Raw genomic sequence first — 27,417 nt, 5'->3', positions numbered from 1 at the left:
TTCATTACTAGGTGCCATGGTTTACTCCAAGTAATAGTTCCAACCATGATTGTTACGGTTTTCTTTTTAATAAGATTTACTTATAGCATAATTTGAAAGTACAAGCTAAATTCTCGTTGTTAAGGCAGTCGTTTCAGAATAAGTAAAGGTCGAGTTAAAATCTATTTCTGTCCGGCTGATCTCGGCCATTGACCCAACGTAAGTTTTTCTTTTGCGAAAATAGTGATTTTGTTTTTAGTTCGCTTTCAGACTTTCGAGTTCACTTATAGACTTCAAATTCTATGTTTCTATGTCAATGTTGTGAGTTTTGTTGGAATTGAGATTAGAAAACGAAAGTGAGGTATTTCCTGCAACTACACAAGATTTTTTCCCGATCCCTGACGGGGTAGGAAAAGAGTTTTCGAGAAGTTCTGTCATTACAATATCAACAGGGGGGTCCTTTTTCCCTCCAAAGAGATAGTTGGAGAGATTTAAGTGGTGACACAGATCGTGTTACCTCGGACCCAATAGTTTGGCCCTTACATCCTCCAAAGATAGTACACTTTTCAAATCCCCTTTGGTTGTAATATCAGTGCTGGAAGAAATTGAAGAAACCTGAAAACCGCTCAACTACGATCCAAATTCTCTAACGTAAGTCAATACTGCTACTACTACCAAAAACTCACAGCAGCACCAAGCCACCTGAGGCCAACACAGCTACGCACGCTCCTCCTCCATCCTAATCTATTCAAAGCATCCCTTTTACACACTCCCAGGAAGTTCCCATTCCCTTTACATCTTTCTTTATGACATCCTTCCATCCCGACCGCGGACGACCTGCTTTCTGTTTAGCCCTAGACAGTTGGCCAAAAAGGACAATCTTTGGCAATCTGTCATCCTTCATCAGCAGAACGTGCCCTAGCCACCTCAATCTTTCTCTCATTACAGCCCTACAAAGTGGGATTAAATCAGACTTTCCATACAGCCTACTGTTTGAAATACGGTCGGTCAGCCGGGTACCCAAAACAATCCGCAGGCAATTTCTCTGGAAAACATTTAGCAAGTCTTTGTCCACTTTTTGGAGCACCCATGCTTCAGAGCCATACTTGACCACTGTCATCACTGTAGCTTCCAATATTCTAATCTTGGTTTGTAGACTTATCTCCCGTAAGCCAGTAATGGTATCAATTCGACTCTGCCACATACGCTGGCACCGCCAGATTATTCTGGTAACGTTAGACCTTCCTATAATAACCATACTCTTCATTGTCTAATTACTTTCTTGAAGTTGGGGCAGGAATCAGGCGTTTCCGCCTTACTCGGCGTCGAAGACCTTCGACACCTGTTTGGATCATATATTGTGGTCTGCTACCAGCGACTCTGCAAGCAGGAGCCAATGAGTTGTCCATCTGTGTCCGAACTTTATAAATCTCCAATAGGTTCACGGTCTGACTTAGCTAGGTTCCATTACTTTTTCTACTGTCCCTCTTGGTGTCTCTTCCAAGAGCTGAGTGACTCAGCTAGAAGGGTTCCACGAGGCAGGTAATCTGACGGCTTACCTGAGACAGGGCCCAGCCATTTCAATCGGAATCAAGGGCAACGTTTCTCTTGATGCTGCACGTTTGCCGTATATCAACGTTAAATATGCGGTCACGCAGGTGTATCACGAGAATACTTCGCAGACGGATATATTTAAACACCTTCGGGTGTTTTTTCTGGTGCTTCACCAACCACGTTTTGTATCCATAAAGAAGGATGGATCTAACCGAAACCAAGACATTTTCATTATCTAAGTCCTTTTAAAATAGAAGACAATAATTTCTTACGGTTGTTATATCAATTGCCTCGACATACAGTGTTAATGGTACCAATTCTGAATCAATGTTTATCGACAATTATTATCACCCAACTGTTTTTTTAGCGTGTTTCAAAATTTTCGACTAGCATGGACTGGAGTACGCTCTTTACTAGATTGTTCCTATGGGAGCAACCATGATTAGGACAAGACGAAATCCCTTCTCCACAATTTGTGCATAACCTTCCTGAAGACTTAGAGTTTTTATGAACCTTATCACACCAATTAAAATGGGGCCTGAGGCTTACCTGTCAGTAAGTGTGTAACCCAAATGTCTCCCCGGGAAACATAAGCCATCAAATTGGGGTTACTAGGACTGATTGTGCAATTTATTCGATGCATGTTTTGACTAGGAATCTCAGCAGGTATTGCATATGAACCCTGTAATTTAAAACACAAATTGTTAATTCAATTCAATTCATTTATTAACAAAAAACAAATCACACACTGTCAACTAACTACACCCTAAGAGAGCACTGCCCGTAACGGGTAACAGTATTCATTCAATCATCAAGAAAAGGAATATAAGGTAAGAAAAGAAAAGAAGTGAAAAGAAAAGAAAACAAACGTAAATTAATAAAACAAAACATAGAGAACTATCGGTACAAGAAATTAGGATTTAATTCAATATATTCCAATAAGAAGCTTTTAATCTTACTTTCGAACTCTGATAGGCTATTAGCATTTCTCAAAGTATTTGGCAAATAATTCCATGTTTTCGTTCCGGTATAATAAATAAATAAATAAATAATAATAAATATAATAAATAAATGAGATAACAAAAATATAAGCAGCCGTAAAGGAGAATATAATAAATAAATGAGATAACAAAAATATAAGCAGCCGTAAAGGAGAATCTACGCAAAATAGGGTTTCTTAAAAAGAAAATTGGATACGAAAAGCCCATTATTTTTCTTTAACGTTGTTCGCGTTTTTTGTAACGTTATTTGAAATAAGGAGTTTTTAAGAACTTAAGACTTTTTGCAATCAAAAAACGAACAAATATTAATTAAAAAAAAAATTATGAAAGTTTAGCCGGTTATTTTTCTTTAACGTTGTTCGCAGAATCGCTTTTGCTTGTTTTGTTATTACTGATCATTAAGGCTAATTTTTATACTGTGCTTTTATTTACCAGGTTAATGTCTGCACAGTCAGGAAAAGATACAATAAAAAACAGCAAGTATTGATTCTGAAAACTCACAAGAAAAATGGTAAGCAAAAGTTTCGTGGAAACCATTCGAACAATCCGTACAGAGACATACTGAACACAATGAATCAATTTTATTTATAGCCCGCCATACAACAACAGAAGATGGGCGGAGTAAATAAACAACGAAAGACGTAAACAACAAAACGTAGGCCTATATATAAAACATGAAAAATCAAAAATTTAGCAATCAGCACAGTAGATCAAATATATCAAATAATCAAATAAGTAGATCAAATATGTACACAGGCATTCAGGAAGACCTCTTAGAGCTTTTAATTAGAACTTTTGCCTCACTCTCCATAGTCTTGGTATTTTGACCAGATCAACCTAACCAAAGCCAACAATTCTTTGGAAACTTGAAACCTTTTCGGGCTTGCCTCTATGTATGTCCAATTTGTCAATCACCCATAGCTTCATAATCAGAACTCTTTCTGACATGGAGGCTCTGTTCAATGGAAGAAGTCTTCCTGAGAGCAAAAAATCTGAAATATGAAGTTTTCTTGAAGATCGAGCATGATCTTCAAGCTTGGGCAGTTGAGTTAAAATATTGCATGACTCATACTCATTCTCCAGGTATGTATTTCTGGTATAAAGAGGGAGTCGGAGGAGAAACTTCAAGTATTTGAAAAGAGCTGATCTAATCTTAAGTTTCTCTGTATTAGATAGCCAATTACACATTGGCGATACATAATAAATAACTGGTAAAGCAACTGCTGACTAAAAACGCAACAAAACTTTTCTATTTAAAGTTTTGTGACATTCTTTCTGACATTGAGGCTCTGTCCAATGGAAGAAGTCTTCCTGAGAGCAAAAATTCTGAAATATGAAGTTTTCTTGAAGGTCGAGCATGATCTTCAAGCTTGGGCAGCTGAGTTAAAATATTGTATGACTCATACTCATTCTCCAGGTATGTATTTCTGGTATAAAGAGGGAGTCGGAGGAGAAACTACAAGTATTTGAAAAGAGCTGATCTAATCTTAAGTTTCTCTGTATTAGATAGCCAATTACACATTGGCGATATATGATAAATAACTGGTAAAGCAACCAGTTATTTTGATTTAATTTAAATCGCAAAAAAAATATTGTAATGAGAGGTTACTCTTAATTTATTAAAGCATTTTCCACCAGTTTTTTTTCATGAATGAGTTTCTTTTTTAAACAGATAAATAGAAAATTTTCTGAAAATACGCAAAGTTATTCTGATTTAATTGTTTCAAATTCATTAATCTTCACTTCAGAACTGTGATAATGCATTATCTGGAACACGTTGGTTTGATTGAAAAGAATATGTACATTAGACTTAGCACTTTGTGTATTTTAAGATAGATTCAGAATGATTTCCTTGGTCAATTTCGAAAGTCCTCTCTTTGTTTTGATCTAATCAAACAGTTCGTGGTAATGAACTGTAATTAAGGAGTCACTAGGCTCGGCAATAGTAAACAAAACTCTAAAAACGGAATCTTTATGAGAAAGCATAAGACTTCTTCGGGGGGGGATTGGGGTAGATTTCTGTGCGGATTCCTCGAGGAAAGAAATTTCCGGGTTGAATTTTCCAGGGGAAATGTTACAATAAGGGGATTTGACAGCATTACTAAACGAAAATCTTTTTAATTGTCTTACATTCTCTTTGCCAAATTTTACATGTGGATTTATTCCGGGCGAATTATCCGGGTGCAATTTTCCGAGTGCTTTGAATTCCAGGAATTAATTTCCACGAAAGGGGCATTTCTGGAGTGATCGAGAAACTGATTAGATTCGAGTCCAATTATAATGAAAGAATGCTAAGGAGAATTTTACAAGCTGAATCGTCGGCAGGCAATTTTATTCGGAAGGGGATTTTCAACGAAGATGGAACTGTCTGGACGGAATTCGACGGGGGGGTGGGGTATATTTACTGGATGGTGAGCCAGATTTACCGGCATTATTTGAAAAACAGTAAGAAATTAAATAAAAAAGACACATTTTTTAACTGAAAGTAAGGAGCAACATTAAAACTTAAAACGAACAGAAATTATTCTATGCATGAAGGGTTACCCCCTCCTCATTACCTTTCTCTTTACACTGAAGTTTGACAGTTTGTCCCATTTTATTAAGAGCCATAACTGAAACATGGGGACGTTAAATCAGAACAGGAAGCTTTTTTTAAAGTGCTAACAGCTTTAGCATAAAGAGCAAGGTATTGAGGAGGGAGCAATCCGTCATATACAGAATAGATCTGCCAAAATTAATATAGAAATTTCGTTTTGATTTTTCGTGTACAGTAAGCCAGCTTTGACCCTCCATTAGTTGAAAAACATTCAGAATTTTAATTAGCTGAAAGGAGCGACATTAAAACTTAAAACAAACAGGAATTATTCCGTATATGAAAGTGGCTGCCCCTACCTCAGCGCCTCGCTCTTTACGTTTATGTTTGACTCTTTGTCACAAATCTACTTTAAAAAAAAGAAGAAAGACTTTAGCGTCTTTACGCTAAAGTTTTATAATGTTTTAAAAAAAGAGGCGTTTAGGAGGGGACAGCCCCCTTCATATATAGAATAATTTCTGTTCGTTTTAAGTTTTAATGTCGATCCTTACTTTCAGTTAAAAAACAAGAGCTAAGAGCTCATATGGCACTTGTGACGAGGCAAGAAGAGCTAAGAACCGAGAGATCATATGGTATGAGCTCTAGCAAAATTCTATAAATCAATAGATTGATTTAAAAAGGAAAATAAGAGGCTTAATGCCGGTCAAGATTTAAAATAAGAGCTCTGAGTCACAAAGTCCTTCTAAATATCAAAATTCATTAAGATCCGATCACCCACTCGTAAGTCATAAATACCTAATTTTTTATAATTTTTCCTCTCCCTTTTGCCCCCCAGATGGTCAAATCTGGGAAAACGACTTTATCACGTCAAATTGTGAAGCTCCCTGACACGCCTACCAATTTTCATCGTTTTAGCACGTCCAGAAGCACCAAACTCGCCAAATCACTGAACCCCTCCCCTCAACTCCCCCCAAAAAAAGCGAATCCAGTATGGTTCAGTCAATCACGTATCAAGGACATTTGTTTATTCTATCACAAGCTTCATCCCGATTCCTACACTCCAAGTGTTTTTCCAAGATTTCCCCCTCCAACTCCCCCCAATGTCAAAAGATCTGGTCAGGATTTGAAATAAGAGCTCTGAGACATGAATTCCTTCTAAATATCAAATTTCATTACGATCCGATCACCTGTTCGTAAAATTAAAATACCCCAATTTTCAAGTTTTCCAAGAATTCCGGTTTCCCCCTCCAACTCCCCCGAATGTCACAGGATCTGATCGGTATTTAAAATTAGAGCTTTAAAGCGCAAGATCCTTCTAAATATCAAATTTGATTAAGATCTGGTCACCCTTTCGTAAGTTACAAGTGCCTCAATTTCAAAATTTACCCTCCCCCCGAACTCCACCAAAGAGAGCAGATCCGGTCCAGTTATGTCAGTCACGTAGCTTAGACAGGTTTTGATTCTTCCCATCCAGTTTCATCCTGATCTGACCTCTTAAGTATTTTCTAAGATTTCTGGTTCCCCTCAACTGCCCCCCTCCAATTACGCTGGATCCGGTTGAGATTTAAAATAAGAGATCTGAGTTACGAGATCCTCCTAAATATGAAGTTTCATGAAGATCCGATCACTCCTTCGTAAGTCAAAAATACGTCATTTTTTCTTATTTTTCAGAATTACCCCCCCCCCCCCCCGCAATTGAGCGGATCCGTTCCAATTATGTAAATCACGTATGCAAGACTTCTGCTTATTTCTGCTAAGCGTTTTCCATCATTTTAGGTTTCCCCACCCCAAACTTCCCCCAATGTCACCAGACCCGGTCAGGATTTAAAATAAGAGCTCTGAGACACAATATCATTCCAAACATCAAATTTCATTAAGATCCAATCACCCGCTCATAAGTTAAAAATACTTCATTTTTTCTATTTTTTTTCGAATTAACACCTCCCCCCAGATGGTCAAATCGGGAAAACGACTATTTCTAATTTAATCAGGTCCGGTCCCTGATACGCTTGCCAAATTTCATCGTCCTAGCTTACCTGGAAGTGCCTAAAGTAGCAAAACCGGGACTTTAGGTTTTCCCCCTCCAACTCCCCCCAATGTCATCAGATCCTGTTGGGATATAAAACAATAGCTCTGAGGCACAATATCATTCCAACCATCAAATTTCATTAAGATCCAATCACCCGCTCATAAGTTAAAAATACTTCATTTTTTCTATTTTTTGCGAATTAACCGGGCCCCCACTCCCCCCCCCCAGATAGTCAAATCGGGAAAACGACTATTTCTAATTTAATCTGATCCGGTCCCTGATACGCTTGCCAAATTTCATCGTCTTAGCTTACCTGGAAGTGCCTAAAGTAGCAAAACCGGGACCAACAGACAGACCAACAGACAGACAGACCGACAGACAGACAGACAGACAGACCGACAGAAGTGGCGATTGCTATATGTCACTTGGTTAATACCAAGTGCCATAAAAACGTGTTTTTATTTATTTAATCTTAAAATTGGATGAGATTAGTAATTGATTACACAAAAAGCGAATTAAACACAAGGCATGAACAAGGAGCATGAACAAGAAAAAAAATTCTTTTCTACAAATGCATAAAACTACTGTGATTTAACCGTTTGAATATGACATCCAATAATATGGATGGAAAACATGCCATATGGATGTCAATCTATACATAATTCAATGAATATATGGTAGTAATCCCCGAAAGGCTTTTAGGCCTGTAAACGCAGAGTGGGGGAATACATAGAAAATACACAAAAAAATATCAAAAGCTCGTAAACACAGAAAAAGACTCTTAAAAGCACATTTCCAAGGCTTACAGTAAAGTTCAAAACCTCATTCAAGAAACTAATTGTTCAGGAGCTACCTCATTATTTGATTTTAACTCACTTTATATTATTTCAAGTACGTATTTTAATTTTTCGCAGATTCATGATAACCTCCCTGAGCCCCTTAGCTTGGCTTTTATGTCAGAAAAAAACATCATTTTCAGAACATAAATAGTTAAAATTTCGTTTATTGAATCCGTTGAGTCAAACTTAAATCCTGAGTTTTGCTTGTTTACCCTCTTTAATAAAAACCGTTAAAATATTTTCGCCTATAAATTTGTATACTCATCTTATAAACTTCTAAATTATATAAAAATAATCATTGTTTTTCTGAGATTCTGATTGAATGGTTTGCGGATCTTTCCCCTCCTTTACAGGCCAAGGAGTGTCAATAGAGATTAGAGTCAAACATTAATTGTATGTTTAATGTCTGTGTTTTTCTATGTATGTTTTTAATTGTACTTATGGTTTGTATGTTTCTTTAAGAGTGTTTTGTATGTTTCTTATGCATGCTTATTTAATTCTTTATGAACAAACCTAATCTCTTGTCCATTTAGTAATATTGAATATCTTAGTCTTTGCCCCCTACCACAAAGTTGTAGTTTCCTTCAAATTTTTTCTTATCACCTCTTCCGTTCCATTTGTGGATAACCTGCTTTTCGTATGGCCCCAGAGAGATTTAAGAAAGGCAAAATCTTTAGTAATCACCCTTTAACAGTAAATAGGGACCGTAAATAGGGGCCGTAGCTACGCCGGAACTTTATCTTTCATCTATAAATAAGGGCCTCGCCATTTTAAGATTTCTTTCATTGTAGCCCTAGAAAGTTGGATTGACCACATTTTTTTAAATGGTTATTGTCACTGAGGTTAAATTGACTCTAGACAGTTTCTCTGGATAATATTTAATAATTTCCCCTCAGCCTTTCAAGGCATCCACGCTCCAGGGCCACAACTGACGACTACGGTGGTCAATCCACGCTCCAGGGCCACAATTGACCACTACCGTGGTCAATCCACGCTCCAGGGCCACAATTGACCACTGTCATTACCGTGGCTTTCAGTATTACAGTCTTAGGTCGATGACTTATCAAAGGAACGAGTTCAATAATTCCATGTGAATGAAATATTTCCATCTTCCAGGAATGATTTTCTGGTTCTTTAAATGAATCTTTAAATAGGTTGAGTCGGAGAAGGAGCCTGTGTAGCTATGTAGACCTCATATGGCTTGTCAGTTGACGGAAATTCAGTTGACGTACATAGCTTATTTAGACAATATTTTTAATCCTAAGTATTTTAGCAACAGAAACCAGAATGATTCTATTGTTCTTTTTCCGATCGTTGGAAATTCCCAATCTTTTTTAATCTAAGTATTTGTCCGATCATAAGTTATAGATTAATTCCAATAAAACTAAATTTATTCATCGTGAAATACAAATACAGTAATACATTATAACCAAGACGGCTCTTGGTCTGTGAATGAGTGAGAAGTTATGAGTATCTTACTCAATAATTAATTTGTTAGACCACACTGCTTTTCCATTTACAAAAAATTAAGTGAGAAAAAAGGGTTTCTGTTAATTTTAACAAAGCAGTGACCAAAAAATAAAAACAAAACAACACTTTTATTAAAAAAATACAAACGTTTCGGCCCCAAGTCCGGGAGCTTTTCTCAGTGAAAAAAAAAATCAGGTAAGAGAAAAAAAATTGTTTTTAAAAATAACGCACAAAAAAACAACAAAAAACGACAACTAAACACATGAAAAGAATACAAAATAAGTAAGAAACACTCACATTATAAATAAACTTCCAGCATTGATGTTACTACAAAAGAATAAAATCAAAGCTAATGTCTATAGTGAAAACAATGGGTCACTCTGTGATTAATTAAAAGTATCAATCAAATTAATTAAAATGAGTTAAAATAAAAAAGGAAACAAAATCAAAGAAAGTCAAAGAATAAAATGAAGAAAAGAAACAAGAACCAAAGAAAATGAGGAATTAAATCTAGAGAAAAACTCCAATCAATCCTGTGCGAAGAGCGGCACCTTCAAGCTGGTTCAGGCACCACATTCCGCACAATATGACTCATCGTTAAAGAAATGAAGTTTGCCTAGCAATAAGCAATGAAGTTTGCCTAGCAATATTACGGTTGTTTGAAACCAACGTTTCAAAAAGAATACACGAAAGCGCACTCCACTCACAGTTACAGCCCTTCCTCGGTCATTAAAAAAAAAGTACCAAACGAACCCCCACAAAATTTTACACCAAAGCATAACTCACGGAGAATGTATGTCTTTTTCGTGAACTACTCTTAGACATTGCTGATTCTATATTCAGCAGTTACGTTTATTCATAGAGACGTTTGAATGAAAGTGAGTTTCATCTAAGGAAATGATGAAAATGACGAAAAAATGATACACTTGCGTGAAACCAAACCACGCGTCTCTCGCTTCTCGTCTGAAACCGCGATATTGCTGATTCCATATTCAGCAGTTACGTTTATTCATACAGACGTTTGAATGAAAGTGATTTTCATCTAAGGAAATGACGAAAATGACGAAAAAATGATGCACTTGCGTGAAACCAAACCACGCGTCTCTCGTTTCTCGTCTGAAACCGTGGTTGAGCAATAAATAAACTAAAAAAAAAAATCATATCGTCAAAGCTGGTCACCTTTATATTTATTTTTATCTATGAGGTGTTAATATACATAAATAAACGGCTTTCCCCTAAGAGGATTTTCTCACTGACACTACAAATTATACATAGTAGCAAGACCTATGGTAGTAAACTCTTAAGTAACACTTACTACTTCGGCGGAATCCTCACAGGCGTAAATTGTCCCTCCCGCTGGGAAAAGAAAGCGATTAGACAGTTCATTAAAATCATAGAAAATGATGCCGGTATGAAGAATTCTTTTTCTTTCCCATTGTAGCTGTTCCTCCTTTCCAGCTTTTGAATTTGAAAGCTGGTGAAAATCTATTAGAAGATTCCATTGAAGCTTTCCAGATGAACTAAAAAACAAAACAGTTACAACGTGTACATAGAAGAGTCATGCATCTTCGAAATAAATTGAATATAACTTGGCCTGATTTTCATAGTTTGTTTAGATTATTTAATTTTACTTCTTTTTTTTAAAGGATATTGTTAGGGTCCATGAAACTTAGTGCTCTGCTTTTTGATTGTTCAGTAGCACCAATTTCCGAAAATGTCGGGTAAGGTTAAACTGTATTTTTCAAAATCTAAAAGGGAATATTTTTTTCATTTTTTGAATGAGAATACGAAGAGGCATTTTTGAACTAAATTAAGAAAAGAAACAAAATCAAATAAACTGAAAAAATAGAGATTTATAAAGCATCAAACAACATTCAAGATGAATCGCTTAGCGAATTATTTAGAATAAAAAAGCCGGAATATTTAGCAAGATCCAGTTTTAATCTCTCAGGAAATGAGAAAAAAAAGTATAGCCTTTGGGTTTTCCTCTTGATGATTTGCTGCGCGTAAAAAAAACATAATAAAAGAGCGGAGAAAAGCTAGGCTTTACTTAGGTAGGGAAATCGTGGGCTATGGAATGCACTTCATAGTGATAATTTTTTTTTAAATATACCTAGACATTTAATAATATTTAGCTATCGGAGAATACATGTCTCCGGAGAATACTAAACATCCATTGGTCACAAAAAATCTCTAATGAGAAGGTGAGACGGATGACCGGAGAACCCATAGTGACAGATGTCATTAGGACACGTCGGTGGAAATACTTGGGGCATGTACTTCGTATGGATGATTCCTGGATCCCGAAAGCGACGTTCCAGAGGCAACCAGAAGGAAGAAGAAGAAGAGGTAGGCCACGCAATACACTGCGGCGCACCTACCAGACAGACCTGCGAAACATAAATGCTTCCCTTCAACCGGCGTGGGAAAATGTCCTTGCTGCGGCGCACATGAGGGATGACTGGCGGCTTCTCGTTGATGCCCTGGGCGCCTCTGGAGGCACAGGAGGATCTAAGGTCTAAGGTAAGCTATTTGTTGGATTTATTTTGTCATAAGACCTAAACACCGAAGTCACGTTGCATTATTCCGTTTTATTCTCTTACATTTTGTTATCCACCATCAGCCAATCTTTTCTTTTTTCATTCTATTTTTTTCAGTCTTGTTTTTATTTTCATAAGATTCAATGTATAATTAATATTATCATTTTACATTTACATTATCAAATATTAGAGTATTTTACTAAACTTACATTGTGTGTTTTAATGTAGTCATAGGATCTCTGGGACTCTTGCTCAATCCTTTTTTCATACCCTCTACCATACATTACAATGAATTCCAGCACACATACCACTCAATTACATAAACCAGCACCAATAGATCCAATAGCCCAGGTAAGGCTTAAATTAATTATGTGGCACCCTTTGAGAAGTCTGACTATTTTTAACATAAGGAAGCGAGGAAATTTACTTATTTGCCAGCAAACAGGGTTTTATACCCCTAAGGTCTGTGAGAGAACCTTGAGAAAAAATAGGTGTAAATACATAAAATGTATAGAGATTCAGATAGTTGTACCTTAACAGCACTGTTTAAACATTGGGATTAAAAAAGCTATATGCTACTTCCTGAGTTTACTGTTTTGTACATTATTTCCAGCAACAAAACAAAAATAACAAAATGAATATAAAAAAATTTGATGCATTTTTTGTGTGTAAATACATAAAATGTATAGAAATTCAGATACATGTACCTTAACAGCACTATTTAAACAGCAGTATAAAAAAAGCTATATGGTACTCTCTGAGTTTACTGTTTTGTACATTATTTCAACAAACAAAACAAAAATAACAAAATGAATATAAACAAATTTTGATGCGTTTTTTGTGTGTAAATACATAAAATGTATAGAAATTCAGATACATGTACCTTAACAGCACTATTTAAACAGCAGTATCAAAAAAAGCTATATGGTACTCCCTGAGTTTACCATTTTGTACATTATTTCCCAATTGCTTCTCAAAGTCTCTTTTCCTTTCTTATAATGTGTAAAAACTCGTAAAATGTGGGATCTAATTGATACTGATTGTAACAGTTTAAATAACGTTCAGTTATTTAAACAATTGCGAAAACGTTATTCTACAGTCTATAAATTCGTGGCATTTATTGTTGTCTTGGGAGGCAAAATTTATCAGGAAATTCGTGGGAAAGGTCCGAAGGCTCTTAATTGCAACTTTATTTGCATATTTATTATTACTTCACCAAAAAAATAGAACACAACTACATTATATAAAAACTCGAGAGCAACGTAAAATACAAAAGTCCGGTGGGTGGCTCCATCTTCTAACCATCCTTTAACATAAAAAATATTCAATAAATAATAACACAAAAACCATTTTAGTACTTTTTCACAAAAAATTAGAAATATACGATCTTAAAAAAATTTAAAAAGAATTCTCGTCACAACATACCAACCTCCCTGCACCCTCTCTTAAAACCCACAGAATTTCAATCACCATTTTCAATGAAGATATTCTTTGACTTTTTTTTAAGCCAAATTAAGTTACCAGCCGCTCTAATACCATCCAGGACACCATTCCAGACTGAAACAGAAATTCTCAAAACTTTTTAATTTTCAAAATTTGTAATAGCAAAATCTGACTTCGTAGTGTAGAATCTCATGATCCAGATGATCATCATTTCTCGTTTATATAGTTAGATTACTGGTATTATTTGGGGAACTTTTGTAGATACTACTATTACTATAACAAAAGATTATAATTATTATTTATATTAATATGCATCATTATTTGAGAGACACACTAAACTGTGCCAAGGCCTAAACAGAATCAAGCTGCAATAATTTTTTTTTTTTTTTGTTATTTCACTAGCCACCATCACCTATTCTTTTCTTTTCCCTTTGTAAACTTCACCTTTTTCTTTTCCAGTCTTAAGATTACCATCGTCAATCTATTACGGCCCTAATAGTCAATTGTCTATCTATGGCCTCTCAGGCAAGCAATGTTTGTCTGAGGCAAACATTGTCAATCTATTGTCAACCTCCTGGGTTTTACTGCCTCAGGCAAGCAATAGCTTCTTGAGCTTATGGCAGGTTGTATTCTTATATTTTCTACTTCAACTTCTCTACTATCTGTTTCTACCATCAAAATTTAATATATTCTTTTTTATAGCATTTTTGGGAGGACCAGGCAAAATAAAAGTGCAAATATGCTATTAAAAGTATTCTTAAAGACATTGGCATACACACGACTTCTTTTGTAAGAAGCTTTTGGTAAGTAGCCCATTTAGTCCTTTTCTTCTTCTACAAAATATTGAGGTATAGTCTGGTATGACACTTAATTGACCTTTACCTTTATACATAAAAAGTTTTTCCTAAAAGTCAATGGAAAACAGAGAGAAAGGGTATTTGGCAAATACCAATTGTATTCAACCCATGCTTAAGTAGACTTCACCACATTTTATCATCTCAACAATTCATCTTTGTTTCAATTTCTATACCCCCTCCAACACATCAAAAAAAGTTCCAGCATATATACTTCTCAAACACACAAGTCATCACCAACAAATCAGAGCCCCATACTACCTGATAATTTTGGAATTAAAATCAAACAGCACTACATCTTGGATTTTATTTTTATGAATTTTTTTTTAGTTCACTATACACAGCCAAGATAAGACTTACATTAACCACGTGACACCCTTGAGAGGTCTATAATATCCTTCCTCACAATACTCAAACCTATGGCACCAAAAAAAATTATAAAAAATGACAAGAAAGAAAGAAGATTATAAGAAAAATATAAGAAAAAAGATAACAGAAAAAGAGAAATAAAAGAAAACAAAAAGAATAAAAAAATAAAGAAAATTAAAGTATCTTTTCTAGTAGAACATTATAGAACATTAAGGACACATAAAATAAAGAAAATTTATTTAAAAAAAAAATAAAGAAAATGATTATTTAAAAGAAAAAAATATTAAAAACTAGAAAGGTAAAACAAAAATATTAAAAGAAAGATAAACAAACTAACTCTAAAGTATTCTGCAATTAAATCTGCATAGAATAGTGTTGGTTAGTTCTGTCTATCAATTCTTTGGAGAGATAAAGAGAAAGAGTGAGTGAGAGGGGAGAAAAAGAGAGAAGGGGATATATTTAGAGAGACAGGGGAGAGGAAATGTAAATAGGAAGTGAGAGTGGAGAGAATATAAAAAAAATATAGTATCTTTTATAGTAGAACATTATAGAAATGTTCTATTATATATTTATAATATATAATTATTATATAAAAGAAAAAATGCTAAAAACAAGAAAGATAAAAGAAAAAATATTAAAGAAAAAAAACTGACTGTAAAGTATTCTGCAATAAATCTGCATAGAATATTGTTGATTCTCGCCCATTTGATTGAGAGGATAAAAAATAAATTCTGATCTTGTTATCATCTATTTTGCGAAATGTTACATTTGCTGGCACCCTTGCTGACAGAGCTGCTATTTGTTTCTTGGAATCTTTTACTAATTTTTTTAATTCTGTCCATGTTTTCTTGTCATTCATCTTATCCAAAGTCCCTGCAATACAAAAAAATGCATAAGAAGGGCTATTCCTGTGTTCATAGAAATAAGAAGCTAAATGTATTTGGCCAAATCTCAGGCAATTAAAATTTGGTGATTAATGGTATTAGTTTGAATGATCAAAAAATAGCTATTTTATTACTTTTTTCCAAATTTTAATTAATCGACTTAGGCTACTATATGGGATTAAAGATGAATTTTCAGAGTTTCCTGTGAGACATGAACAGACCTAAATGCCATAAAGTTGACTTACTTACAGGACTATTCCTTTTAGTCCCTAAGTCATTGGACAGTCTTTAGAGGAAAAATTTGCAAGTAATGACACTTGTTGCAATATTGAGTTAATTTTCATTAAAAACTCGTCTTAAATCTACAAGAAAAAAAAAAAAAAAAAACAGAGCAAAAGAAAACAAAAATTACTGTCATACAAACACTAGAAAATTACAACACAAAAAACTACTTGATAAGTTAGACCCTCAGGGTATACTGTGCAGACGTCAGCATATTACATACAAATATGCAATGGTCAATTGTTTCATCTTTCAAATTACAGTATTTACAAAGAGGGGAAGAGGGAACTGAGCCACTTGAATTAGGGAACTGATATGAAAACGCCTGAAAATTTAACCCATTGAAGCCAGACCAAATAATATGATAAATTTTAGAAACGTGCTTATTGGGGAAAGAAGATAAATTGGATTATTTCTTAATTAACAATACCTCTGATAATCTCCAGCAGTATATGTCTCTAATGGGGATTGGTCTCCTACTTGGCTGGTCAATATTTAAAGCCTTTTTTGCAATTTATCTGTCTGATGGTTACTAGTTATACCTGATTGGCTTGGAACATACTTAAGGTAAGTTCTTATGCCTCTTGAAGCAAGATTATTAATAATGATAAGACAATAAAAGGGGTCCACATCCATCTTATACCATATCTATTATATAAAACTATAATATTTTGTAAATTAGTAATTAAAGGTTGATTGCTCATGAAGTGCTCTGTTGCCATAATCATGGCATTTAATTCTGCAGACATTATAGACACATTATAATATATTCTCTCACCCATTGCCATATTAAGAGGCAGGAGAAAAGTACCACTTGCCACCTTTAAATTCATTTTGGACCCATCAACAAAAATTTGGAAATGGTTTTTATATGCAATAGTATTAAGTTCAGCAAATTTTTTTTGGGATGAAAGCAATGGGGGGAAGTTCTTTAGTCCACTTTGAGAAATTAGTGTTTATTTTGGGGATTGAACATCTCCATGGGGAAATTTGCGGGAGTGTAGGTGCAATAAACCTTGCTGGCACAAGGAATTTCTTCTGGGTGTTTGCATATTCATTTGCAATGCCTCTATAGATGGATGGATTTCTTAACCAGTTGTATAGGGTATGTGAGCTATTGGCTTCCATTTTTTGTATGATAGTTTATCAAAATAAATCTTTGTCTTTCATTTGTTATTGATAATCCACTCTCAGTAAGCAAAAACGTAGTACTTGTTGGTTTCCTAAGACTAAATATGAGACAGGTTATATCATTTTGTGTTGTTTCACTTTTTGCATCAGGGTTTTTGCACAAGCACCATAAACAATGAGCCAATAATCAATATGGGATTTTACATGTGATTTATAAAATTAGAGTAAAGTTTTCTCATTACACTCCAGGGTGTGGATAGTAGTCTTTATTATTCTTATTTTTCTATATGATTTTTATATTTTGTTTAGGATGTGAAGGTGGAAATTGATTACCTAGGTAATCTGGAATAATTATTCCATTTAGATTTAGTCTTGCATTAACATCACTTCACTTATGGTGGAATTGGAAAAATTTTCGACTTGGTGGGTGCAATGGGTAAATCGGAATTTTGAGAAAATTTTTCAAACTTTGAATGTGCTATCTCAAAAGTGTTGCCAATTGTCCAAAATACCAGATCATCAGCATATTGTAAATTGTTGCATGGGTTCATGTCCTAGAGAAATAGGGAGAAGAGGAGGCAGCTCAGGACTGCACCCTATGGAAGACCTTTGGTTATTGTAGTTTTGGATGAGGAGGCTGAACCTACACAAACAATTAAACTTCAATTTTCTATGAAATATTTCATAAAGCATAGTAGCTTTGGTGGTAACAAAATACTTGCAAGTTTAGGTAAAAGGATGTGGTGATTTACAATGTCATATGCCCCTTCAAGGTCTAGGAATATAGTAACTAGGACATTATTTTTAGATAAGGATTCATTTATTGCATTAGTTAACAATGTAGAAGCATCTGTTGAGGGGTAGTATTTCCTGAAACTAGTTTGAGCATTAGGTATCATATTATTCTTTTCAACAAATCAAAGGAGTTGATGGTAAATCATCTTCTCAATTACTTTTCCTAGCACAAGAGTAATCATTACAGGACTGTAAGACTCAGGGTCATATTTGGGTTTATTTTTGTTTAATATTGGTAGGAGGGATAAACATTTCAAATATTGGGGAATGTGGATGTAGCCCATGCATGATTATAGCAATTTTGAAGTTCCTGTGTTCAAGTAGAATATGGAAAAATAGGCCTTCAGTTTAACAAAAAGAAATCAGATGTGTTGTTGTTTAATGCTAAGCAAGGGTCTGCTGTTGATGTTAGGCTGGGTGATGTTACTGTTTGGCTTGCCAAACACATAGTTTATTTGGGGATCCCTATTGGTTGGTCTAAGCTTGAAATGCGTCATCTTTTGCAGAGTCATCTGCAGAAGCAGATCTCTTTAGCATACAGCCGTGTTGTCTATCTATCTATCTATCTATATATATAAAAATAAGTTGTCTGTGTGTCGACTGACGTCATGTTTGTCAACTGACGTCATTATAAGGATTGAGCTGTATGCATCATGAAGTTGTTTGTCGACTGACGTCATGTTTGTCAACTGATAAAATTACATATCAGGACACCAGGACACAAATGACGACCGGGACACAGGGAATATAAATGACGACCGGGAACCTCAAAGAGAAATTACAGACTGGGACACCCAGACCCAAATCACGACCGGGACACAGGGAATATAAATGACAACTGGATCAGGGACACAACTACAACGGGGACGCCAGGGGCACAGGCGGGATATATAAATGACGACCGGGACACAGGGATTGTTCGAATTGAAATTACAGACCGGGACACTGGGACACAAACAATGACCTGGACACTGGGACACAGGGAATATAAATGACGACCAGGACACTCAAAGAGAAATTACAAACTGGGACACCAGGACACAAATGACGACTAGGACACAGGGAATATAAATGACAACCGGGACACAGGGACACATCATTAGAATAATGAGGTATAGATCTGAATACAGATTGTTTTTCCCATGGACAATTATATGTTGCATGTTCAAGAGTCAGTAAACCTGAAAATCTATTTATATGCACAGACAATGGGACAGCAAAGAATGTTGTAAGCCTATATTCACATGTTTTATGTAGTTAAAAATATTATATATATATATATATATATATATATATATATATATATATATCTATTCACAGGTGGAACACAGGGACACAGCTACAATAGCGCGTAACTAATATGGCGCGTAACGACATACGTGCGCGGGGGGGGGGGGGCTTGGGGGGCGCGAAGCACCCCACCAACTAGGTGTTGGGGTGGCGCGAAATGCCATCCCAACAGCTAGTAGTTTATAAGCATCAGTTTGATCGGCGGATTTTGGCCCATATATATAATGCAATTGCACTACCCCATTATCTGTATTTAAGTCCCTTTTGGAGGATATTCCAAAAGGAAGATAAAAAAGAATTGCGGTCTACATATTATAAATACGCAATGTACCTCTTATGGCTTCCCCCATGGACAAGTAACCGTACTGTGAGAAGTCAGTATGGGATTATCAAACCTAATGAAGCAATAATAGCCCAAATCGCCAGATATAACTCTAATATTGTTACTCATCCTTGGGCAATTATTTTGAGACAATAGGTTTTTGTTTTTTGTAGTTAGATACCCATTTGTTCTTTATTTTTCTTGTCTTTGTGTATTCTTTTGTAGTGTTTTTGCTTTTTTATCTTACATTCCATCTGTTTCTTTTGGTAGGAAATAAATATATACATACATACATAAGAAGGGCTGTGATTCTTTGTCCATGTAGGGCAAAACATAAAATTGCAAAGAAAGGAAGAAAACAAGGACAATAAACAGCCAGTGAAAAATTAAAAATAAAAAAATATGCAAAAATTTTAGTCAAGACCTCTGTTCGACTGTCCTAAGTGTAGAATAAAACTGATAAAAATATAAAAAAAAAATTCAAACAAAACACTAAACTAAAATAGGATGACCCTTTCTAGTAGCAGTGAAAGGGTAACACTTTTCACCATTACTTAAAGGGTGAAAGGAGAGTATTGTAGCTACTAGTTGCCTTAGCCTCAATATGTTTTATTGCACTATTCAGCTCATGAATTGAGAATATACAGGTTATATGCTCTGATCTTGGGTAAGGCTGGTACATTAGATTAATCACAATTGGGTGGTGATGCTGTAATTAGGCTATTTGAGCAAAAAAGGTTGCATATAATTTTGCCTTTACATTATCATCATCATAATGGGTATTATTATATAGTAGCTTAAACTGGAGTGGGTTGGGGGATGTCTTTTTCCCATAGATGTGGCTTATGAGTTTATGTATAATTGGCTCACATAGGCCTACTTCTCTGGAAAGACTATTTACAAATTATTCCAGTAATTATATTTAACATTTTCTATAGTCCTCTTGAGATTAACCTCTCCTTGTAATTCACTTATCATTTGTCCACTATACTTTAGGAGTGTTTATTAGTATGGAGGCCAAAACTTCAGCATGTGTGTCAACTGTTACAAGTCCAAGTGGTATGTTCACTTTATTGGTAAGTCAGTTATATGAACTGTCATATATTTACCAATGAGAAAAGTATGTCGACCTAGGCATAAGCTAGCTGACTTCAGAATTCTTTCCTTGGTCATGGGTGTAAGTATCATCCAGAGCCCTAGCTAAGGATCTGGAAGCATTCCTCAGTTTCATTTAATTTACACAATTTCCTTCCTAGATAGCAAAAATTTCAGTAATATTCTAGTTAAATGACTTCTTGCTATCTTGGAAAGGGGTTAGGTTAGGAAAATGAAACTTTCAGGGATGGGTCTACAGGCTAAAGTGTGTCCCAGGAAAGTATTTTGAAGTACCTACCTCTACTCCTTCTCCTTCTAGAGGGCCCTGACCTTAGACAACCTTTAAATATATGTGTGTTATTCAAGATTCAAGATTTTTAGTTCACAATATACAAAAAAGGGTCAAGCCAGAGACACAAGGTCAATTGACAAAGACCTGGTATAACAATATAGCACACCTATTTGACAGAAAAAAGAAACAAAAACAAATGCATAAAATAAATATAAATAAATCCACAACTCACCACTAGATGGGAACCCACCCACAAAACAACTGACACTCAAGGGTTAGAGTGTGCAAGCAAGGGTGACCAATGACTGGCAACTTATTTGAAAAAAAAAAAAAATGAGCCCACCTTATCAATATCAAACAAAGAATTATTCACTTTAAAAAAAAATTTTTATCACTGATTCTTGAATTTATTTATAAGGATAGAATGAAGTTGCTTTTTAATATGGAAGGAAATGGACCCAGAAACACACAATGCCTTCCAGAAATTATGCAGAGATTGAAAGACCAACATATACAAGAGTGGGGTTGTTTAGTATGTTTGTCAGAAACACTGAAGGAATATAGTAAAGTAAAAGAAATTTTTGGGGAAGAATATTATTTTAAGGTAAATTTACCTTTTAGATATTTAAAATCATGGATCCAGTTCAGGGGAAATTGCCTTCCAGTACATAGGTGACAGAAATTTAAAAAAATAAGGGTACAAATGGTAAGTGTGGGTATTGCAGAAAAGAGGATAATAATTTAGCCCATTTCCTCATGGAGTGCCAGGAGCTTGAAAGTCTTAGGGATGAAATTTGGGGGGGACCATTGGTTGGTGCTGCTTTCTGATATCCTGAGGTCTTTGATGCCTGGAACCATATGCAAAATGGCATGATATGTGGAAAAGGCGGGAGAGGCTCAGTCAAGCCTGAGTGAATGAAAATAAGAATTGTTTTATATTGAGTGTGTGTTCTGTGCAGTGTTGTATTATTAAATCATGTTGTGTATGGCTGTAGGGCTCAGATAAAAAAATTTTCTTTCTTTCTTATGTGGGAGAGATTTACTGTAGTCAATATATGGTACATAAAGATGCCATGAACCCATGATCAAGAAATATGGCAAGAACCATGATCCCTCAGTGGTTAATTTCAGGTGCTGTATTCTCCATTTATTATGGGTTTCATAAACATGGTCAGGTTGCTCAGGGAAAAAATTTCTTATACAAAAGTACAAAGGCAGTTCTGAGCGGTTATATTTTACCTTGAATAAAAAAGAATGAAGAGTGAATAATTCTGAAAAAGGCAAAATATTAGTTAATAAATATATAGTTTCAGTTTTAGATTTATTTGGATAGGAAGAAGGCAATGGTAAATATCTTTGCAAAATTTGAAGAGCCCAGTTTTGAAGAGTCTGTATCAGTTTTATATGATATTTGAAAGTTGCTAAATAAATTAGGGGACAATATGTAAGATGGGAATGCATCAAGGCAAAATAAAAGTGAAACCTTGCAAAATAGATCTTCTGCTTGAATGAAGTATAACAAAATTGTTTTCAGCTTCACAACTTTGCTCAATCCCAATTTATAAGGTTTTAAAGATACACAAATACATTTCCTAAATTTTGATAAAAACATTGATATGGCTCAGAATTCTGCTCAAATAACAGGAATTGCATTTTCAGAACTAAAGGCAGAGAAAGAGCAACTGGTAACTAAAAATTAAGGTAAAATGTTTTTTCTTTTTTCAAAATTTCAATAGGTAATAGACCTGTCATGTAGGCAAACTTCAGGGCTCTCTAGAGGGAGAAGGAGTGGAGGTGGGGGTAAAATTCTAGTTGATTGACTTTTGGCTATCTCAGAAAGGGGTTAGGTTAGGAAAATGAAACTTTCAGGGCTGAGTCTAAAGGCTAAAGTATGTCCCAGGAATGTATTTTGAAGTGTCCACCTCCACTCCTTCTCCCTCTAGAGGGCACTGACCTTTAAAAACCTTAAAAATATGTGTGCTATAAAAGTGAAACCTTGCAAAATAGATCTTTTGCTTGAAGGAGGTATAACAAAATTGTTTTCAGCTTCACAACTTTGCTCAATTATAAAGTTTTGATGATGTGCAAATTCATTTCCTATATTTTGAAGAAGAAAAAATTTGATATGGCTCAGAATTCTACTCAAATAAGAGGAATTGCATTTCAAGGACTAAAAGCAGAGAAAAGCCAACTGGTAACTGAAAATTAAGGTAAAATATTTTTTTTGTCAAAATTTCAATTGGTATAGACCTGTCATGTAGGCAAATTCCAAGGCCTTCCAGAGGGAGAAGGAGTGGAGGTGGAGGTAAAATTCTAGCTAATTGACTTCTTGCTATCTCAGAAAGAGGTTAGGTTGGGAAAATGAAACTTTCCAGGATGGGTTTACAGGCTAAAGTATCTCCCAGGAAGGTATTTTGAAGCAACCACTTCCACTCCTTCTCCCTCTAGAGGGCCTTGGCCTTTAAAAATATGTGTGTTATAAAAGTGAAACCTTGCAAAATAGATCTTCTGCTTAATTGAAGTAAAACAAAATTGTTTTCAGCTGCATAACTTTGCTCAATTCCATTTTATAAGATTTTAAAGATATGCTAATACATTTCCTTAATTTTGAAAAAAAAACATTCTACTCTAATAACAGGAATTGTATTTTCAGAAGTAAAGGTAGAGAAAAGGCAACTAGTAGGCTAACTGAAATTAAGGTAAAATGTTGTTTTACCAAATTTCAATAGGTATGGACCTGTCATGTAGGCAAATTCCAGGGCCCTCTACAGGGAGAAGGAGTGGAGGTGGGTACTTTAATACCTTCCTGGGATATACTTTAGCCTGTAGACCCATCCCTGAAAGTTTCATTTTCCTTACCTAAACCCTTTCTGAGATAGCAAGAAGTCAATTAACTAGAATTTTACCGAGGTGAATACTTCAAAATCTGTTCCCGGGATATACTTTAGCCTGTAGACCCATCCCTGGAAGTTTCATTTTCCTAACCTAGGCTAACCCCTTTCCAAGAAGGCCAAAAGTCAATAAACTAGAATTTCATCAAAATTTCTCCTCAAGAAATTTTTTCTGCTTTTCTTAAAGGAGATACTTTACAATACCTTTATGACTTGAATTTTATTTGAATAGGCTAATGAATCAATTTTTTCTTCTATTTCCTCTGTAGATTTGTTTAGATCCTATCTGTTTCTTCTTTTTCTCCTTCATTTCGCTTATAAAGAAAAAATTCAACTCACCCGAAGTTCACACTGACGGGATTTTTTTTTACTCAAAATTACTCCCGGGTACCGGACGGAAGAAAATGTTCATACGGAAACGTTTCATTGCAGTCTTTGAAGCGTAACAACTAAGAGAAGTTTCGGTCTGGAGTCACGGATGCGATATTTAAATTCTGGAGACTACTACTACTACTACTAACTCATTGCAGCACCACGCCGCCTTGAAGCAGCTTGGGCACAGGCTCTGAAGCGTAACAACTAAGAGAAGTTTTGGTCTGGAGTCACGGATGTGAAATTAAAATTCTGGAGACTACTACTACTAACTCATTGCAGCGCCAAGCTGCCTGAGGCCAACAGAGCTAAGCTTGCGAGCAGTCCTTTAATTGTTTATTAGTTTATAAGAGTCTTAAGTGATTTAAGGACAATTAGCCTACTCCAGTTTCCGTTTTTGTTAGGTGATCCCCTGTAATCGTAAAAAAGTAAGCCTTATGCGATTGTTCAAAGTACTTTTGTTCAAAACAGTCAAAAGATTCAAACAATATCCTTTGGGGATAAAATGAATCCAGAGCCCCCAGTGGAAGGGGACTAAATTTTGGGTTCTGCCATTTGCCTACGCGTAAATTTTATTGTGGGAAAACTAGGTTGTGTGATGATAAGTTCAAGAACGGCTTGAAAATCTGAAAGATATCTTTCTGGGTCAAAATGATTGAAAACGTTCTCTTAGGAAAAGCAAAGGGATCTAGAAAAAGGTCAAAACTATTTGATCTGTGACCTAATTGAAGCTATGGCCACAAGTTTTGTTGTTGCAAAAGTATTTCAAACAGTTCGTGGTAACGAACTGTAGTAAAGAGGGACCCGGCTCAATAGTAAACGACACTCTAAAAAACAGAATTTTGATGCTAAAATATAGATGGAAAGAATCAGATTTTTATGCTGATTTTAAATATATAAGTTTCATCAAATTTAGTCTTTGTCATCAAAAGTTACAAGCCTGAAAAAATTTGCCTTATTTTAGAAAATAGGGGAAATCACCCCCTAAAAGTCACAGAATAACTAACTCTTTGTCTCTTTGCCACAATTCTACTTTTTAAAACAATTAAAAGCCTTAGCGTAAAGAGCGAGGGATTGCGGAGGGGACAACCCATTTCATATACGGAGTAATTTCTGTTCGTTTTAAGTTTTAATGTCGCTCCTTACTTTCAGTTAAAAAAAACTAGTTTTTTTATGTAATAATCTACATAGAATGGTTTTTCTGAGGGACAGTGCTCCCTCCTAAAATAGAATTATTTTGTCGTTAGTATAGTTTTAACATTTTATAGATCTACCAGATCTGATGTCATCATCACCCCCCCCCCATAGCCCTAGAGGCAATGGCCCTGAACTGTGTTAATTACCCTTAGTTTAAAAATACATTTCAACAGAAGCGGTTGGGTCCTGGCTTTCAGATAAGGTGGGAGCTCTTATTGATTCTTTGTTAGGCTGAGATCACTAATGTTTTTGATAAGCGTACCTTGGAAACAACACAAGTCAAAATAAAAAATGACAACAAAATTCATAAGACGCTGTACATACCTGTGTTAACATATTATCTGTGTTATCTTGAAACTAGCTTAGCATATCTATTTAAAACTTTAAGGAAATATTGGGGGCTCAAGTGAACCTCAAATTTCATTGAGCGTATCAGCAGACCCCGAAGCGGTGCCAAAATTAAAATTAGCGGTGGAGGATACAATTACAATGACAGTGGTGCGCTACCGGCATCACCGCATTTTTTGCAACGCGCTTCTGAACAATGATTGACGGTGCCCCGTCATTTAATTGGTGTTTGCTGTATTTTATAATTATTTTGCTACTTTTGAAAAGTTTTGAAACCTCAAGTGGTATCAGTTTTATCAGAAGTGGTTCCACCATTCCTTTTTTTTGTTTCAAACAGTTCGTGGTAACGAACTGTAGTAAGGAGCGACCCGGCTCAATAGTAACCGAAACTCGAAAAAATGGAACTTTGGTACCAATAGTTACATCAAAAGAATTATATTTTAATGCTGATTTAAAACATATAAGTTTCAGCGTATTAAACACGCTGATTTAAAATTTGCTGATTTGCTGATTTAAAACAAACCATCAGATTCAGCGTATCAGAGAACCTTGTTGTAGAAGTTTTAAGCTCCTATCTATAAAAATGTGGAATTTCGCATTTTTTGCCAGAATACAGGTCACGGTTGGGTGTTTATTTGTATTTTTCGTTTGTTTTTTCCCCTAGGGCTGATCGTGTCGACCCAGTGGTCCTAGAATCTTGCAAGAGGGCTCTTTCTAATGGAAATGAAAAGTTCTATTACCCTTTCAAGTGACCCAAATAATTGGAGGGCACCTCGGCCCCCTCCCACACCAATTATTTTCCAAAAGTAACTGGATCAAAATTCTGAGATAGCCATTTTATTCACCGTAGTCGAAAAACCTTATAACTGTGTCTTTGGGGAAGACTTACTCCTCCACAGTCCCCGTGGGAGGGGCTACAAGTTACAAACTTTGACCAGTGCTTACATATAGTAATGGTTATTTGGAAGTGTGCAGACGTTTTCAGAAGGATTTTTAGGTTGGGGGGGGGGGAGAAGAGGGAGATATGTTGGAGAAACTTTCCTTGGAGGAATTTGTCACGGGGGAAGAAAATATTCATGAAGGGAGTGCAAAATTTTCTACCATTATTAAAAAAACACTATGGAAAAATAAATATGAAAAAGTTTTTCCAGCTGAAAGTAAGGAGAAGTATTAAAACTTAAAACGAACAGAAATGATTACGTATATTATTAGCTCACCTCCTCCTAATACCCCGCTCTTTACGCTGAAGTATTTTTAGTAATTTCAACTATTTATTCTATGACTTTTGTGATTCAGGGGTCATTCTTAAGAAATAAGAACAAAATTTAAGCTTTAGTGTAAAGAGCTAGGTACTGACGAGGGGGTGAACCCCCTCATATACGCAATAAAAACCTGAGGATACAGAAGTTCGTTACGTAAGCTAATTTGTAAGTTATTTATACTTTTTACTAATAAAAACATTCGTAAAAAATTAAAAGTTCTAGTTGCCTTTTAAGTAACCAAAAAATCAGAGGGCAACTAGGCCTCCTCTCCCGCTCCTTTTTTTCTCAAAATCATTCGATCAAAACTATGAGAAAGCCATTTAGCCAAAAAAATGAATATGCAAATTTCGTTTTAATTATGCATCTCCGGAGAGCCAAAATCAAAACATGCATTTATTAAAAAGCGTTCAGAAATTAAATAAAAGTGACAAGTTTTTTTCAACGGAAAGTAAGGAGCAGCATTAAAACTTAAAACGAACAGAAATTACCTCGTATATGAAAGGGGCTGCTTCCTCATCAACACCCTGCTCTTTACGCTAAAGTTTTTTACTATTTTAAAAAGTAGAGTTAAGAGAAAGTGTCAAGAAAGAGAGAAAAAGTTTAGTATTTTAAAAAATTGAGTTAAAAGAAAGAGTCAAACTTTAG

General features: G+C 35.3%; 1 protein-coding gene across 1 annotated transcript in view; it reads right to left on the bottom strand.

The window, feature by feature from the left end:
* LOC136040834 (dipeptidyl peptidase 8-like) overlaps positions 1-22,469 on the bottom strand; it is a gene marked incomplete in the record, with an annotated part of 92,399 nt that extends 69,930 nt beyond the window's left edge. The window contains 4 exon segments of the mRNA XM_065725175.1: positions 2,083-2,215; positions 10,721-10,925; positions 15,265-15,484; positions 22,448-22,469. Coding sequence (XP_065581247.1) covers positions 2,083-2,215; positions 10,721-10,925; positions 15,265-15,484; positions 22,448-22,454 — 565 coding nt within the window.
* Positions 22,470-27,417: the final 4,948 nt, after the last annotated feature.

The sequence above is a fragment of the Artemia franciscana genome, chromosome 21 (genome assembly GCF_032884065.1).
Source record: "Artemia franciscana chromosome 21, ASM3288406v1, whole genome shotgun sequence".
Classification (NCBI taxonomy): domain Eukaryota; kingdom Metazoa; phylum Arthropoda; class Branchiopoda; order Anostraca; family Artemiidae; genus Artemia; species Artemia franciscana.
The sequence above is the reverse complement of the archived record's forward strand: the minus strand, read 5'-3'. Positions and strand labels throughout refer to the sequence as shown.